The sequence below is a fragment of the Bos indicus x Bos taurus genome, chromosome 7 (genome assembly GCF_003369695.1).
Source record: "Bos indicus x Bos taurus breed Angus x Brahman F1 hybrid chromosome 7, Bos_hybrid_MaternalHap_v2.0, whole genome shotgun sequence".
Classification (NCBI taxonomy): domain Eukaryota; kingdom Metazoa; phylum Chordata; class Mammalia; order Artiodactyla; family Bovidae; genus Bos; species Bos indicus x Bos taurus.
This window is the reverse complement of record NC_040082.1, coordinates 67760694-67779161: the sequence shown is the minus strand read 5'-3', so window position 1 is coordinate 67779161 and position 18468 is coordinate 67760694. Positions and strand designations below refer to the sequence as shown.

Genomic DNA, 18468 nt, shown 5'->3' with positions numbered 1-18468 from the left:
CCATCCAGCCACCTCATCCTCTGTCGTCCCCTTCTCCTCCTGCCCCCAATCCCTCCCAGCATCAGGGTCTTTTCCAATGAGTCAACTCTTCGCATGAGGTGGCCAAAGTACTAGAGTTTCAGCCTCAGCATCAGTCCTTCCAATGAACACCCAGGACTAATCTCCTTTAGAATGGATACTATCTATAAAATAGAGAACTAATAAGAACCTACTGAATAGCAACAGGGAACCCTACTCAGTGCTTTATGATGACCTAAATGGGAAGGAAATCAAAAGAGATACACATATACGTATAGCTGATTCACTTTGCTGTACAGCAGAAACATTGATAAGCAACTACACTCCAATAAAAATTACTTTTTTTAAGTTTTTTCATCATTAAAAACCCAACTCTTAGCTTTAATCTTTTATAGTTTTCCTGTTCTCTATTGTATTTATTTCTCTTCTAAACTTTATTTTCTCCTTCTAATTTTGGTTCAAGTTTTTCAATAGTTCCTTGAAATCTAAGCATGCTTATTGGAGATTTTTTTCCCTTCTTAATGCAGGCATTTATCACTATAAACTTCTAGTGATAAAACTAGATAAACTCCCTCCTAGTACTACTTTTACTGCATCTCACAAATTTTGGTAATTTGTTTTCATTTTTGTCTCAAGATACTTTTAAATTCACTTTTTATTTCTTCTTTGGCCCACTGATTATTCAAAGTGTGTTGTTTGATTTTCACCTATTTGTGAATTTTCCAGTTTTCCTTCTACTGTTGATTTCTAGTTTTCTTTCACTGTGGTCAGAAAAGATTCTTGAAATATCAGTCTTAAGACTTGTGACTTGAGAATGTGCCATACATACTTGTGAAGAATGTACACCCTGCTGTTGGGCTAAAAGTTCTACATACGTTGGTTAGGTCCATTTGGTCTATGGTGTTGTTATACAAGTCCACTGATTTTTTTTGGGGGGTGGGGGATCATTAGTTCTGTTAGATCTATCCATTATCGAAAGTGGATAGTATAGTCTCCACTATAGTTGTATGGTTATTTCTCCTTTCAGTTTAGTATATGCAGAAAACTCCAGTTAATGGATATAGATACTCAGCTACCAAGCATGTGGTGCTATCATCCTCTCCTTAAGACTTTGACCTTAATCCCATCCTAACCCTAACTTCTGACCCTAACCTTAACCCCTAAAGGAAATCAGTCCTGAATACTCATTGGAGGGAATAATGCTGAGACTGAAGCTCCAATACTTTGATCACCTGATGAAAAAAACTGATTCACTAGAAAAGACCCTGATGCTGGGAAAGACTGAAGGCAGGAGGAAAAGGGGACAACAAAGGACAAGATGCCTGGATGGCATCACCACCTCAATGTACGTGAGTTTGAGCAAGCTCCGGGAGATGGTGAAGGACAGGGAAGTCAGGCGTCCTGCAGTCCACGGGGTCGTAAAGAGTCAGACACACTGAGCAATTGAACAAACAAAATTAACCCCTACCCTTCACTTTACCTCAGAACCTTAACCCTAATTAAATTCTTAATTTTAATTCTCTAAATAGTGGGGGAGGGGTCAAAAATTTTTTTTAATTTCTCTAAATAAGAATATCTCAATAGTATTCCTCTGATGACAGAAATATCCTTTATCTTCTCCTCTGCCTTCAGTGACTGATAAACTGGATTTTTGTTAATTTAAATTGAATTTTAAAAGCCTCGTGTCATCAGTGGCTTGCATATTTGGACAAAGCCCCACCTGGTACCCTGGAGTTGATGTGAGAGGTCAGTATTTTCTCCAGAGGCCAAGAAGAGATGTGCATGGTGGGGACCCGTGTACCTTTATAGGGTAGAAGCCTGTGGTCAAGCGATTCCAGCCTTCTTCCAATTGGAAATTCTTAGTGCCCTAGATTCACCCAACAATGAGGCTTTTTCAATTGTACAAACTGGGCCGCTTGGTTCCCCAAAAGTCATACTGAGAAAAATGAGGCCAACAGAAAAAACTTTAAATTCTAAGTTTATGTCGGACATGGGAAGTCAGCAGGCTGACAGGAGACCCTGGAGCTGTCCAGCTGCTGAAAATTGCTGAAAGAGGCTTAAGAAAAATCACCAGTTTTAAAAGTTGCAGTACCAACTGCTCCCCCATAAGAGGCGCTCGACGGCTGACAGTATTCAGGGGGCTAGACAGGCAGGCTTGAGGCTACTAAGTTCCATGGCCTCAGGGGGTGACGCCCACATGGAGACCCCCTACGAATAGCCTGTCCTCGCTCAGACAGACATGAACATGGTGAGACATGAAGACACCACATCCACTGCTTTTGGTTATCAAGAGCTGAAACTTCGACAGTCACCAACATTACAAAGAGCTTCAATTAGGATTTTATGTTGTTACAACTTAAACAGTGAATGAGAAAACAAATACATGATTTTTCAACTAAGGAAGATTTACTTAGGTAGAGTTTTCCTGTTTTGAACTAATGGAAAAATTTTTCAAAATACAGTACAGAGAGTGACACAATGGATACCTATACGCAATTACTAAATTACTAAATGTTGCCACATCTTCATTCCATTTTTGTCTTGTGAAATACTGCCGGGCACAGCCCTTGAAAGTTTCATTCCTGTACTCTTCAGTGTGTGTGTGCGTGCACACTCACACACGCATGCACATGCATGCTCAGTCATGCCTGATTCTTTGCAATCACATGGACTATAGCCCGCGAGGCTCCTCTGTCCATGAGATTTTCCAGGCAGGAATACTGGAGTGAGTTGCCATTTCCTCCTCCAAATACTCTTCAGTATGCACCTATAAAATAGCAAGGATGACTTCCCACAAAACCACAGCACTGTGCCACACTTCACAAACAACAGAAATTCCTGCATATGGTTCAATACTCAAGCTAGGAGGGGTTTTCCAAAGCCTATTAACAACTGATGGTTAGGGGGATATTGAACATGGAGAGCATACCATGAGAAATGATATTTACCTGGCTAAGAATCTAGGAGCTGCCCATGAGAATCAACTAAATACCACCACCACCATCCCCCACTGTATAGAGAGGAAAAAAGAAAAGTACAATTTTTGCTGTAGAACCATAAGGAGCATAAACCTCAGATTACACATAAGAGCTTCCCACAGCTCTGTCTGGGTGTAGCAATATGTCCCAGTGTTTCAGTGTGATCATATACGGATGCCTGGATTTGTAAGAAACAGTGAACCTGAGACAGAGCATCTCTGCTCTTCTCAATAAGATGCAGCCAGTGCATGCACCACCTCCCAAGGGCTGTGAGCTGTCTGAAGACCCTTTGGGGATGGACTCTCCTCTGCTCTCACACTGTGGTTCCTTAGGGTCTTTGTTGAGCCCGAGACCCTCCCAGAGTCAAGGCCAAGAAGCATACTCTCATCTCCCTCCTCCTGCGCTTCTGCTCCTCAAGGTCATCGGGGCAATGGAGTTCTTCATCTCCAGGGAGGGCTGCTAGGCTCCATGTCTGCCTCCAAGCATTAAATTATCCTGCTCAGTCCTGCAAGGGCTTCAGAATAAGATGGGTTCTAGGTGCAGATAAAATGGAAACAGACACTTAGAAAGAAACCACCCATTTTGCTCAGACCTTTGATGAAGATTAAACTTCCTACTTACACTGTGACTGCACAGATGAGCTCTGTCTGCTCAGAAAGTTTCAGGGACACTGGCCCATCGGCGGCCAGGCCCAGAAGCTCCAGTGTCACCTAGGACACCTTCCTGGCGCCGGGAGTCCCTCGCTGTCTGCTTCACTTCCCGACTCCCACTCGGGCCCACACTTCCCTCTACTGCCCATTCTCTAAATTTTTCCCAATTATGAAGTCTCCCCCACAGAGCTTTCAAACCCATTTTCCCTTTTTGAGGTGTGTTTGTGGCCATATCTGTGCTGCTTCCCTGACATTCACTGATGTGGACGGTGAGGGAGGGGTTCCCATTCCAAGGCAGAGGGCGCAGGGGCTACGTACACAGGGTCCATGTAGCAGGAGGGGCGGAGTCAGCTTGACTGAGGGAGTTGGGGGACTGGGAACTTCAGGGGCTCAGCTGCAGGTGGGCACTGCTGAGATGGGACAATTGGGGAGCAGGGGTCCCGGTCACTAAAGGGGAGTGACTCTGAGGCCTGGGTGGGAAGGGGGTGCATATATCCCTGAGCAGAAACGGGACAAGGAGCCTGCTCCAGGCCCAAACAGCACATGTCATCTTCCACATAACAACCCTGGCAGAATGGGGTACTGCCCCCTCACTGGACCTGGGCATAGCCCTGCACACAGTCATCTCTGGGGTGCTGGCCATGCTCCTCAGTTCAGTTCAGTCACTCAGCCATGTCTGACTCTTTGTGACTCCATGAATTGCAGCACACCAGGCCTCCCTGTCCATCACCAACTCCCGGAGTTCACTCAAACTCATGTCCATTGACTTGGTGATGCCACCCAGCCATCTCATTCTCTGTCATCCCCTTCTCCTCTTGCCCTCAATCCCTCCCAGCATCAGAGTCTTTTCCAAAGAGTCAACTCTTCGCATGAGGTGGCCAAAGTATTGGAGTTTCAGCTTTACCATCAGTCCTTCCAAAGAACACCCAGGACTGATCTCCTTTAGAATGGACTGGTTGGATCTCCTTGCAGTCCAAGGGACTCTCAAAAGTTTTCTCCAACACCACAGTTCAAAAGCATCAATTCTCCTACCCACATCCAAGTCTCTGGCCTGCTCCAGGTCCCCCAGCAGACACATCCTTACTGTGGAGACACTTCTCCGCCCAACCAGGACTCAGGACTCTCCTAGCCTCTCAGGCCTTGGGGGCCAAACAAGAGCAGGTACCTTTTGTTCAGGGCTCCCTCCCTCTGCAGGGTGACCCCAACCTTAGCATGGGCCTGCAGAAGACTGGACCAGTCTGGCAGTCAGCTTTCCTTCCACTTACCTCCCTCCCATAAGACCAGAGTAGCAACCCAGGCATGGCTGACCCACCCAGCTATGCCCACACCTGGGCTCAGCTGAGCCCCCGACCAGCAAGCACCCCCCCCTACCCCTGCTGTAGGAACAGAGTCCTCAGAACGGCCACAAGAAACAGGTACTGATAACATTCATCAAGCAAATGCCCTATTTTACTAAAAATCCACGTATACATTACATTTTACAAAAACAGCATCCGTCAGGATCTCTCAGTCCCTTCCCTAAGCCAACAAAAGATGGGGGCTCCGAGGAAGCGTTCCCCTCCAAATGCTAGGGCTGCCCCAGGCATCCTCAGACCCCTGGTCCAGTGCACAGAAGGTGGAGTTAGTGGAGCCCCTGCCAGGATCCAGCCTGGGGCCTGTGCAGGGCTCTCACCACCATGCTAAGTGAGGGGCCTGCCGGGACCATGGACACGCTGCCCCCACCAGAGCCCCAGCTGGATGCAGCTCCGGCCTCAGGAGGAAGACACAGGGTACCCGTAGTGGTTGCAGTCAGTCTCGCCCAGGGCCAGCGTCAGCGACAGGCTGGGCTTCCGTTCCAGGTCCTCCTCTTCTGGGCAGTGCTGCGGGGGCCGAGCTTTGAAGAAGTCGGAGATGTACCGGACCTGGCAGAGAAGAGGGAGGCAGGAGCTGCTTGGGTGGGAACAAGACAGGCCAGGCAGGCTGGGCACAGTGGGGCAGGGGAGCCCAGGAGTTGAAGGGCCTCTGGGGGGATCAATGAGAGAGCAGAGTTGGGGTCTTAAGGGAAGATGGGAGCACAGGGCAAGGGTCTTGGAGAGGCAGCCCAGAGAGGGCAGGGGTCCCAGAGTGGGGTCTCTGGTCAGGGCAGGGGTTCAGGGCCTGGGAGCTCACAGTGAAGCTGGCCACCAGCGCCCCCTGCAGGAGGCCGACGAGAACGTCACTCCAGTGGTGTTTGTGGTCAGAAACGCGGGTGTAGCCCACGTACAGGGCGAAGGCTACCAGGAAGAACTGAACGGTGGGCCGCAGCAGCCGTGCCCACTTCCAGCAGAGCCGGGCCTGCACGTAGAGCTGCGGTCCGAGAGCAGAGTCAGTCGGGCACCCACCAGGCCCACCTTGCCCGCCACGTGGACGGCAACCCTGGGGCCACAAGCCTAGAATCCCCAGACACGGGGCCCCCAGTTTTTATCAACATGCCAGAACCTCCACCTCCGCCCTGGCTCTCCCAAGGCCCAGGGAAGGGCTGGCCACAGCCACAACACACCAGTCACATACAGCAGACTCACCGCCAAGAATACCATGCAGTACATGCCAAAGGAGGAGTGTCCGGAGTAGAAGGACAACCTGAGAGACAGAGGGTGGTGGGGTCATGGAGTGGTGTGGAGAGGGCAGCCAGAGGATTTACTCTGTCCTCAGCCTCCAGACACCCGGCCCCCGCCTCGCCCCCCAGGGTCCAGGACTTTATGTAAAAACACGGAGAGTGCTGGATGCCCTCAGTCCTTCCCTTTCCAATTTTCTGATCATGTGGTCAAGTCTCATGGGCTTTAAGGCATCACCACGAAGCTGCTTCAGGCCCTGAAGGCAGAACCCAGGACCCACAACTGGGTCCAGACAGCAGCTCCACTTTCACTGTGTTTCTTCTCAAGATTATTTTCCACCTGTGCTCACTGATATAAGGTTTGCATTTTCTTTTTATAGAATTTCAAGTTTTAACAAAGGACATCAAAGGAGTAAGTCAAGGCTGCATATTGTCTCCTTGCTTATTTAACTTATATGCAGAGTACAACATGCGAAATGACAGGCTGGAAGAAGCTCAAGCTGGAATCAAGACTGCCAGGAGAAATATCAATAACCTCAGATAAGCAGATGACACCACCCTCATGGCAGAAAGTGAAGAGGAACTAAAGAGCCTCTTGATGAAGGTGAAAGAGGAGAGTGAAAAGGCTGGCTTAAAACTCAACACTCAAAATACAAAGATCATGGCATCTGGTCCCATCACTTCATGACAAATAGATGGGGGAAAAATGGAAACAGTGACAGACTTTATTTTCTTGGGCTCTAAAATCACTGAGGACGGTGACTGCAGCCATGAAATTAAAAGACACTTGCTCCTTGGAAGAAAAGCTATGACAAACCTACACATATTAAAACACCTACACATATTAAAAAGCAGAGACATCACTGTGCCAACAAATGTCTGCACAGTAAAAGCTATGGTTTTTCCAGTAGTCAAGTATGGATGTGAGTTGGACCATTAAGAAGGCTGGGCACCGAAAAATTGATGCTTTTGAACTGTGGTGCTAGAGAAGACTCTTGAGAGTCCTGTGGACCGCAAGGAGATCAAACCAGTCAATCCTAAAGGAAATCAACCCTGAATATTCACTGGAAGGACTGATGTTGAAGCTGAAGCTGCAGTTCTTTGGCCACCTGATGCAAAGAGCCAACTCACTAGAAAAGACCCTGATTCTGGAAAAGATTGAAGGCAAGAGGAGAAGGGGACGACAGAAAATGAGACTGCCGGATGACATCGCCGACTCAGTGGACATGAGTTTGAGCAAGCTCCAGGAGATGGTGAAGGACAGGGAAGCCTGGTATGGTGCAGTCCATGGGGTCATGAGGAGTCAGACACAACTGAGCAACTGAACAGCAACAAAGGACATCAATGGACAAGAAAGAAAATGGCATATTGAGAGACCCCACCCCATGAAAGAGACTGGAAAACTGACAATGGTCAGAGCCAGACTGGCGGTGGCATGTGAACCAGAGAAAGGAGCAGACCTACCTCCCAATGCCTGACACTGTATGGTCCTGACCAGTGCCTCCCTGGAGCACTGGCCATAAACACTGACAGCAAAGGCAACAGTCACCACTGCCTGGGGCAGTAAATGCAGGACAGGAAGGCTAGCCAAGACGCCGAGAGGAAAGGCCAGGGTGAGCTGCTCTGCAGAATGAGGCTGGGAATCCAGGGGCCAGGCTGGGCCCATCAGCAAAGACCTGCCAAGGTGCTCCTCTCTCCACTCTGGCCAACTCGCAGATGTGTCAATTGACACAGCCCACATGGCACATGTACCCTAACATATACATGTACCCACACAGCACACATACCTCAAAACACACATATCCATAGGGCACACGTACCCCAACACAGCACACAAACCCCAACACACACGTACCCCACACGGCATACATACCCCAACACAGCAATGTACCCCAACACAGCAACTCACCCCAACACACACATACCCCACACAGCACACTTACTCCAACACACACTACCACAACTCAGCATACATAAAACAACATGGCACAAGTACCCCCCACAGCACACCTACTCCAACATACACACACCCCAGTACACAGACCCCAACATGGCAGATGTACCTCACATGGCACATGTACCCCAATACACACATACCTCAACATTCACGTACCCCACACAGCGCACAAAGCCCATCTGTAAAATGAAAACTTGTCTTACGTGGATCCAGGTATTTAAGGACATATCTGTCTACTCACTAGCTTATCACTCAGCTAACAGCACAACTTCACGGCCACTCATGACAAAGAACAAAGACTTTACAAAATTAGTTCAGAACACTTACCTAGCAAACAACCAATGACAACAAACAACAAAAACAACAGAAGAATCTGGTTTCCAGATGTATGCTACATTATATGCATGTATGCTGCATTATAACATTAAAAATGCTCAGGGAAAGGGGACACATGTATACCTGTAGCCAATTCATGTTGATGTATGGCAAAAACCATCACAATATTATAATTATCCTCCAATTAAAATTAATTAATTAATTTAAAGAAAACTGCCCAGGGACTTCCCTGGTGATCCAGTGGCTAAGCCTCCCGACTCCCAATGCAGGCAGCCCAGTTCCATCCTTGGTCAGGGATCTAGATCCCACATGCTACAACTAAGATAGACCTGGTGCAGCAAAATAAGTAAATAAATAAACAGTTTAAATATATTTATGTAAAACAAACCAAAAAAAAAAGCGCCAAGTTTTCAATAACAATAAATATTTATAATAGATGCACAAAGAAATGTGCGAAATGCCCAGGGGGAAAAAGTCTTTTACTAGAAGCAGTCGCTAAGAGACTCAGATATCAGACTTACTAGATAAAGGCTTTTTTTTTTAAGTTTGGTAGATAAAGACTTTTAATCTGCCATTTAAAATATGTTCAGAGAGCTAAAGTGAGAATGATGTCTGACCTAATAGAAGAGTACCAAAAAGAAACAGAAGTTTTAAGAAGGAATCAAATAGAAATTCTGGAGTTCAAAACTATAGTATGTGGAAGATGAAATCACCAGAGGGGCTCAAAAGCAGACTGTGCAGACAGAAGAGCATGTGAACACGGAGACAGGTCAATTAAGACTTTTGGTCTAAGGAACAAAAAATGAAAGGAATGGAGACAGTTCAATGAACTTCAGTCTTGTGGAACACCATCCAATGTACCAACATATGTACAATAGTAGTCCCAAAAGGAGAACAGAGAAAGGGGCAGAAAGAATATTTCAAGAGGAAATGCCTAATAACTTCCCACGTTTGATGACAAACATCCATCCACACACCCCAAAGGCTCAATGAACTCCAAACAGGATAAACTCTAAGACAGCACAGCACAGTCAAGCTACCAAAAGATGGTAAAGATCTCAAGAGCTGCAAGGGAAGGCATTCGTTGTGTACAAGAAATCCTCAATAAGATGAACAGCTAATTTCCCATCAGAAACCATGGAGGCCAGAAGGATTTCAAGTACTGAAAGAGAAAACCCTGTGAATCATGAATTCTACATGTGGCAAAATGATCCTGTAAAAATAAAAAGAAGTTTAGACATTTCCAAACAAACAAGAACCAATAAAATCCATAGCTGATATGCCTACAAGCTCTATGAGAAATGCTAAAAGGAGTCTTCCATGGAGGAATGAAGGATACTAATCAGTAACTCAAATCTACAAAAAAGACACAAAGACACCAGTAAAAGTAATTACAAAACATAAACAGCAGCGTGAATGTATTCTGGTGTATAATCCTATATTTCCCTACATGATTTAGAAAAGAAAAAATCAGCTAAAGAAAAAAAACTAGACTAACTGGATGATTCCACAGTAGATATCACATTATTACGCTATCCATCTGAAAGTAATACAATGTGGCAACTATGGGCTTCCCAGGTGGCACTAGTGGTAAAGAACCCACCTGCCAATGCAGGAGACATAAGAGACGCGGGTTCGATCCCTGAGTTGGGTAGATCCCCTGGAGGACAGGGTTTCCTTGGTGGCTCAGTGGGTATAAGAATCTGCCTGCAATGCAGGAGACTGGGTTCAATCCCTTGGTCGGGAAGATCCCTTGGAGAAGGACATGGGAACACACTCCAGTATTCTTGCCTGGGAAATCCCATGGACAGAGGAGCCTGGTGGGCTACCAGCCCATTGGGTCGCAAAGAGTCAGACAAAACTGAGGTGACTTAACATGGCAAATATAGCTTCATTTTTTTAAAACCATATAAAACATTTATTATGAATCTATGTTGATGAGAACATGATGTATAAAGATAAAATCTGTGACAATAACCTCATAAGGGGGTGGAGACACATGGCTGCAAACGTTTTGCACAGTAAGCACCTATGAACAGAAAAAGCAGTAATGGGGAAAAAAGCAGGAATGGAGAAATTCTTTTTAAAAGATACAATATATAGAAAACAAATAACAAGACAAAGGACATTCACTGTGAGAAAAGGATCAATCCATTCAGAGATATAACAACAAAGATGCAAGCACCTTAACTTGGAAACACTGCAGAATCCAGATCTGAAAGGACAGAGGGCGTGATTCCACAGATAGGAAATGTTCAAAACAAGCTGAGCCAAAGACACAGAGTGGGTTCCTGGTTGTCAGGGGCTGGGGTGGGGGTGACAGCTCATGGGCTTTGTGTGTGTGTGATGAAAATATTCTAGAATATTAGAGGGAGACGGATGCGCACCTGGGAATGCACTAGAAACCAACAAATTGTGCATATCAAGATGGTTAAATTGGTGGATTTTATGTTTGGGGAATTTTATTAAATTTTTTAAAGAAGGAAAATAGACATCAATCAAATGAAAAGTTCACCAATAGAGATGGTGAGAGGACAGAGCAGAACGTGAGGGTGGGGACCTGACATTTCGGGGAGGTGGGTCACCCCTCCTGACACCTCCTGCTCTGCCCCAGGGCCAGATACCCCAGCCCCAGCTAAGCTCCTTGCTGGTATGATGCAAGTACAGGCACCTCCAGGCCTTGCTCCTGCCCATTCTCTCCACCTTCTCAACCTGGCAGCTCACCCTGCAATACACAGCTCCTGAGGGCCCTTCTGCAACCCCCACCCTCCTCCCCGGGCGGGGCATCTGTGGTCCAAGCACTGCCCACCTGGACTCCGTGACGTTAGCAGAGCTCCCCCTGCACACCTCCACCTGCACATACGCCGAGCAGTTGACGCGGCTCCAGTCAGGGTCACACACAGCCAGGAAGTTGGGCCGCAGGCGGCCGGTCATGTACTTGGCCAGGTCTGTCAGGGACTGGCTCACTGCTGCCCCAAACAGGAACGTCCCCACCACCTTGTAGAGGGCGGCCAGGTAGTTGTTGAAATCAGAGCGGGAGTAGAGGCGGTCCGTGTACACCAGGTAGGCTTCCCCAGCCGACACCTGCAGGCAGCAGCCAGGGTCTTCAGGGTTCCCAGCCTCTCTGAGGTCACTGGGGAACTGGGGACCCAAGAGGGCTCTCTTCTGCACAAACGCCACCCCAAGCAGGACTGGACCTGCCAACGCCCCAGCTGCCACCCCGCACACCCTCCTGCCTTACAAGGATGACAGTGGCTGTGATGATGACCCCGGCCATGAGCCCATGGGTGATGGTGTCTGGACGGTAGGGGTATCGGATGGAGTCATCTCCACAGTAGAAACCTCGCTTGTACGGAGTGTTGACGAACGTCAGGATGGCGCAGGGCAGAGCGGCTGGGGGCGTGGGAGGAGAGGAAGCCTGTAGCCATGAGGTGCTCCCCACAGCTGCTCCCCAGCTGAGCCCCACACTCAGCTGTGCCTTCATCCGGCACCTGGACCCGGCCTCGGCCTCCCTCCGGGTCTCCTCACCTCCCTGCCCACCCGACAGTCAGGAGGAGCTTTCCTCATGGTAAATGAGAGGTCGCCACCCTGGTTAAAACCCCTTGTGATTCCCCTTCATCATCAGATCAACACTCAGGTCCTGCCCAGGCCAAGCATCCACCCTCTGCACACCGCCCACCCTCTCCCACCCCTTGCTTCTCTCCAGCCTCCTCCACTCTGCCCTTCACCCAAAGCCAGCAGGCAGCCAGCCGGGCCTCTGCTCACAGCGCACTGGCTGCCCAGAACAGTTCTGACTGACTCCCGTCTGCCCCATTGACCGCCCCACTCCTGGGGCCCCTCTCACAGCCTTTCTCCAGGGTCCTCACTTTGTGTAATCTGCAATCACCCTGTGATCCCTGAATGACTCCCCAGACACTGCTCCCCACAGTGAGCACCTGGAGGGCCTGCCATCATCAAGGACTATCTCTGGAGCCTTCTCAGGTGGGGCCTGGCAGAGGTAAGTGTCTTCCCAGGTGGTGCTAGTGGTAAAAAACTCACCTGCCAATGCAGGAGATATAGAGACTTCGGATCGATCCCTGGGTTGGGAAGATCCCTTGGAGGAGGGCATGGCAACCCACTCCAGTATTCCTGCCTGGAGAATCCCATGGACAGAGGAGCCTGGCAGGCTACCGTCCATAGGGTTGCAAAGAATCGGACACTACTTAAGTGACTTAGCACACATACACACAAAATGAGAATGCCCTGCTTGTTGTTCTAGGGTTGGCCACAGACCAGGAACACCTGGTGAGACATCTGTATCCACATGCTGTCCCTGAGCCAGCCACACAGGGACCGGACAGCCCCGGCCCAGGCCAGGGAGCTCAGTCCAAAGGTACATTCAGGAGTCACAAGTCATGACCAGACCCTGCCTGGCACAGCCGCAGCCCCGGAGTCCAGAGGCCCCAGGAGCCAAGGGCGGCCTGGGGCACAGGGCTCCCCGCCACCCCAGGGTGGGAGCACAGAGACAAACCCAAGCAGGGTGCCCTTTGGCCCTGGCAGGGCAGGTGACGTGAAAAAGGGTGTGACCAGAGCAAGGGGAGGGCAGGGCCACACCCCCTTCCAAAGGTCAAGTTCAGGGCCCTGGGGACCACCCATGATGGTGCTGGTGCTGGGAAAGGCTCGATGAAGAACACAGAGGTCTGGCTCATGGAGCTGAGGGGCTGGGAATAAAAATAACAGGCATGGCAAGACTGGGAGGTGACCGTGGCTGTCAGTGGAGTGTTGGGCAGGACACATGGGGAAGGTGGCTTCGAAATTCAGAGGACATCTGGGGAAGAGCACCCCCAGAGGGGCGGCCAGAACAAAGGCTGGAGAGTCTGGAAAGCCGAGTGCTGGGGGGAGCAAGGTGGGGTGAGCAGAGGGAGCAGGCTGGAGACAGAGAGGCTGAGGAGCAGAGCCCTGCAGGGGTGGGGAAGGGGGCTAGAAGAGGCTGAGAAACCAAGTCGAACCCCACTCGCAGGGCCTGAGCAGAGCAGGGGCTCCCATAGCAGGGGGGCAGTGAGTCAACCTCCAACTCCCGTCCCCCAGGCCCAGCCCTTTCCCCTGGAGATCCTAATCTCCAGGGTCAGAACTGGGACCAGGCTCTCCTGGGATTCAGGAGTCCGCTGCCTCCCTCTGCCTGAGCCGCTCCGGCTCAGGTGTCCCCACGGCAGACACGCCAGAGCCTTCCTGACCTGGTGTCGACCCCCGTGTTTCCCTCGGGGCCCTGTCACCATCTAAAACTGAACTGCTGCTGCACTGAAGCTTCTAGACTGGGAGCTGGGTCCGCCTGGGCCCCAGTCCCTGGCACACGGGCAACCCCACCCAACCTAATCTCTACTCAGTCACCCCTGGCTGTGTGACCTCCAGAGGGAAGCCAAACATCCCTGGGTGGAAACTGGGGGACACAGCAGCACCCCCTCACAGGCTGACTGGAGGAAAAGGTTTAATTATCACAGGCGTCATAGTGTCTGGTATACAGTAAGTGCCACAAAAATGATTAAAGACGTGCTCAGGAAAGGATGCCCAAGGTGGGCAGACACACACAACCCCCTCTCCCAGGACTTCCAGCTGCCACCTGGCCCTTCCCAAAAGGGGTCACTTCTGGAATTTGGGGGCAGGCACTGCCTCGGCCTGCAGCCAGGGCAGACCCCTCCCGTCCCAGCGGAGGCGCAGGAACCAGACTGGGGGGAGGGCAGTTGAGGCTGGAGGGGCCCCTCCCAGCGCAGGGGTAGAATTCCGGGGCCATTGTCCGCACAGCCCCGGAGCAAACACTCAGCCTTTGTTTCCGAGCCCCTGGGGGGGGTGGGGTGGGGCAGAGGGGGCTGGGGCTGCCCCTTCCCCCAAACTGGCCCGCAAACCCGCCCGACAGGTTTGATTCGCGCCACCCCGAGGCCCCCCGTTCGACAACAGCCGGGGGCCCGGTTTCTCTCCCGGACTCTCTCCCAGCTCTCCCAGGCCCGAGACCGGAGGGCGAGTGTTCGAATCCCACCACCGCCCGGGCGCCCCCGGCCGGGGCTCCGCCCTCCCAAAACCAGCCGACCCGAGCCTGGCGCGCGGCGGAGGGCCTACAGGGGCGCCCCGCGGCCGCGCCCCCCGCCCTGACGGCCCCACCCGGCCGCCGCCCGCGTGAATCACCAGCCCGGCCTGGCCAGGCGAGGCGGGCGGTGGAGGGGGTGGGGGTGGCGAGCGGCCCCGGAGGCGACTTCCTGCTGCTGCGGAGGGGCAAGGGGCACCGACCCCTCCGACCGGAGGCCCGCGGGGGAAACCAAGGCCCGGGAGGGCGCGAGCAGACGTCGGGGCCGGTGGAGGGGGCGAGGAGGTGACCCAAGGCTCCGCCCACCTCCGGAGGTCTCCAAGGGGTGGGGGCCCCCGGTCCTACAAAAGTTCGGGGGGATCGGGGACAGGGCCGCCCGGGAAGGGGTCCCCCCACGCCCCCAGGCTCCTGAGGCTCTTACCGACCAGCACGCACAGCACGTCGAGCAGTACGAAGACCCACCTCCGCTCCATGCCGCCCCCGCCCGGGCCGCGCCCGCGACCCCCGGCGCCCGTCCCACCGCGTCCCGTCGCGTACCGGCTGGGCCGCAGGGTCACATGGCCTCGGAGCCCGGCCCAGCCAGGGGGTGGGGGGGGGGGGGCGGAATGAGGGGGGGCAGGGCCCGGGAGGGGCGGACGGGGCGGGGCCGCCTGGGGAGGGGGCGGACTCTGCCCCCGCCCCGCCCGCGGCCCGCGGGGGTGGGGCGGGGCGTGGGTAACCGGGTAGGTACCCGCCCGCGACTGGAGGAGGGTTGCGGGTCTAGGAGCTGGCAGGGTCGCCGGCGCCCAGCACGCCCCCCGCCCCCAACGGGAAGCTGAGGCCGGGGGATCGCCAGTCCGGGGTCACCCCGCAGCGTTCGCGTCCGGCCGCACGCCCCGGGCACCCACACATTGGATCGTCTGAGTCTGGTCGGGAGAAAGAACGAACAAACGAAGGAATGTGTGAGGGGCAGCCGGACAGGCCGGCAGGACGGGGCGTGGAGGACGGAGCTCGTGTACCCCAGGACCGTCCCTGCGGGCCCCTCGGCGCGCCTCGGTTTCCTCTTTGGGGCACTCGAGCCCCTGTGTGCGCGTCTGAATACTTCTGAACCAGGAAGTGTCTACAAACCGATGGGGCGTCGTGGCTTAACTGTAGGGTTTTTTTCTTTCCTCTTGGTGCTTAAAATCCTGGTGGCCCTTATACATCCCCGGCATTTGAAAGTCATTTCCTCAACGCCCACCCGGTTTGTGCCAGGCCCTGCTCCCATGTGGCACACTTCCCACCCCCGTTTACAGGGAGCAAGTCTTGCCCAGAGGACTTGCTCACACACTGCAAAGGGTAAACTTAGGGTCGTGTCCTACGTCCCCTCCAGGTCCCAAGGACTAAGCTGGGACGTGCCGGGGTTCGACACACCCGCACTGGATTCTTTGGGCCGCAACCATATGAGAGGCGTTGAGGAGTGTCATCACCTCCGGGAGAGCCCTGGACACAAGAGGACACGCGAGGTTCTGCCACTCTCTCAAAGTCACACAGGGAGAATAGGCAGGGCTGGGGTTTGAACCCAAGCACTCTGGCCCTAGCCCCACCCCCGCCAACAATCTGAAAACAGATGTTCTGGACTGTTTTTTTTTAGAGATGAAGGGAGCCAGGTCCAGAGAGGAGCATCCTCCAAGGTCAAGCAGCTGAGAGGTGGACTCAGTGCCCCCTTCCTGACGGAGCGGGGGTCGACAGAGAGGCAAGGTGTTGAGGTGGGGGTGACAGTGACCAGTTCATCTATGGCTCCTCCACCCCTGGACAGACGGTGGGGTTGACATGGTGCCTCTGGGCCGAGTCCCCGGAACCCGGGAACGACTTTCCTTAAGCAGTTCAGCAGACTCCAGCACCACCACCACCCAGCCCCTACACACACTCAGAATAACTCGGCCCACCCCCAGGACATGAGCAGGTTCTGCATGGAAACTAGACCTGGATTTTCCGTCTGCAGTGTGGCAGACAGTGGGAGGCACGTCCCAGCAACCCCCGCTTTCAACCGCACACCCAGGAGCTGGAGAAGGCACATCCTCAAAACACAGCTCCCTCCCTCACCCCTGACTTCCTCCCAGGCGTCCCGAGGAATCAGATTACTCGCCCGCAGGGCTTCCCTCGGTCTGGGCGGGGGAGGGGCTGTCGCCAGGATCTGGTTCAGGTTGGGAGGTGGGGGAGCTCTCGAAGTCCTGGACTCCGGCTGACGCGCTCCTGCCCCAGTCTCTGCCTCTGCCCATTGGCTCCTCCGGCTGCACTCAGACAGGGAGGGGCGGCCCCGTCCGTCCGTCATTCATTCATTCATTCGTCAGTTCACTCATTCAAGCGGCGGAACTACCTGACAAAATACCTGTGTAGGTGCCTGAGTCACACGTCACACGGATGATTTCCGGCATCTTTATTGGTCACTTTCCACATCAGCCTGGCTGCGATCGGGTGACTGACCACCCCTCTCCCGTGGTCTTGACACTTTCAGTCAAGGGTAGGGAGGTGCAGCACGGTACTGGCATGGATGAAATGAGCACCTACTGTGTGCTGGAAGGGGCAGCCTGGGGGTGGGGCTATGGGGTTGGGCCCAAGAGTGGGAAGGAGCAAGAGGCCAGGTGGCTGGACAGAGGGCTGCCCTCCCTTCCCTGCTGACATGGGCAGGGATGGGATCACATGGTGAGAGCAGCACAGATTCGGGTCAGGGCTGGAATTAGGGCTAGCTGGGAAATCCGCCTTGGGCCGAGGCTGACCCTGAGGACAGAGCCCAAACTGGGAGGCACTTATGTAACTGAGCCCCTAGAGACCTCACCTCCCCTCTTGCCTGGCAGTTGGCTGCTTTGCTGCACCTGAGGGACTAGGGGTTGGCTCCAGTGTTATAACGATGCAGGAAGAGGTGCCTGGGGGTGAGTGGAGAGGCTGGCATAAAGCAGGTGCCCCCCACCCAGTGCACCTCCAGCCCTGCCCCTCTGCACTTCCCTTGGGGCTTAGACATAAGAGACCCGGGTTCGATCCCTGGGTCAGGAAGATCCCCTGGAGAAGGAAACGGCAACCCACTCCTGTATTCATGCCTGGAAAAGTCGCAAAGAGTAGGACACGACTAAAGTGACTTAGCACTGCAGCACTGTTGCTCCCAGGACTCAGCACGACCACCCAGTCAGGAACTGGGTGACCTCCAGTTCAGCCCCAAGTCCACATCCAGGAGCTCAGGTCCCGGTGACATCGCCCCTCATGCAGGCCCCCTCCCTCCCCTGCTGTACACTCAGTCTGCTTCTGCTGGTCCCCAGCCTGGAGCTTTAGGAGGCAGGACGGACTGACCTGGCGCTCCACTGCTGCTTCAGAACCCAGATGAGTCCATGAGCAACGACTGGCCCAGCAGCCAGAGCGAGAGCTCCACAGGATCAACACAGGCCCAGAGAACTGTCTCCACCTGCTCCTCAGAGAGTGAGAGAAAGCAGGGCAGTCACACGCTCCCATGGCACCCCTCCGGGACCCTCACCCCCCACCAAGAAGCACACAGTGCAGACCTGGAAGCACTGGAAAGCCACCAACCCTGGCTCCTCCAGGCAGGTGGTGACTGGTGAAGGAAAGTGGCACGGGCAGCAAAGGAGACTAAGAACCCCCTTTCAAAGATCCCACTACCATCCTGGGTCTCACCCCCTGGGGACAGCCCATGGGAACAGACCTGAGTGCACTTCCCAGGAGCTCACACAGGCCTGGATCTGAGCCCAACACCACAGGAGGGACTGGGGGCAGCGTGCACAGGCAGTACCCCCCCAGACATCTCCATACTCCAGCCACCACTGCCCACCCTCCCAACTTTACTGCCCAGGGACCCACCCACTGGACCCCCAAGATGGAGGGGAGACACAGGCTCCAGAACCTCCTGGCTGGTGGTACAGGAGTGGGCTCTGCCA

General features: G+C 53.0%; 1 protein-coding gene across 2 annotated transcripts; it reads right to left on the bottom strand.

Moving 5' to 3' along the window:
* Positions 1–5073: 5073 nt before the first annotated feature.
* On the bottom strand, positions 5074–15114 carry PLPP2 (phospholipid phosphatase 2). Of its 2 annotated transcripts, none has more exons than XM_027546724.1 (6): positions 14988–15114; positions 11753–11904; positions 11321–11595; positions 6187–6244; positions 5795–5971; positions 5074–5547 (listed from the first exon to the last, which is right to left on the bottom strand). In XM_027546724.1, exons 1-6 carry the CDS (start codon positions 15037–15039, stop codon positions 5398–5400), a joined length of 864 nt encoding a protein of 287 aa, XP_027402525.1. In that variant the 5' UTR covers positions 15040–15114; the 3' UTR covers positions 5074–5397. The 2 variants fall into 2 exon arrangements, with proteins under 2 accessions (XP_027402525.1, XP_027402526.1); XM_027546725.1 differs by having other exon boundaries at positions 15029–15050.
* Between the last annotated feature and the right edge of the window lie 3354 nt (positions 15115–18468).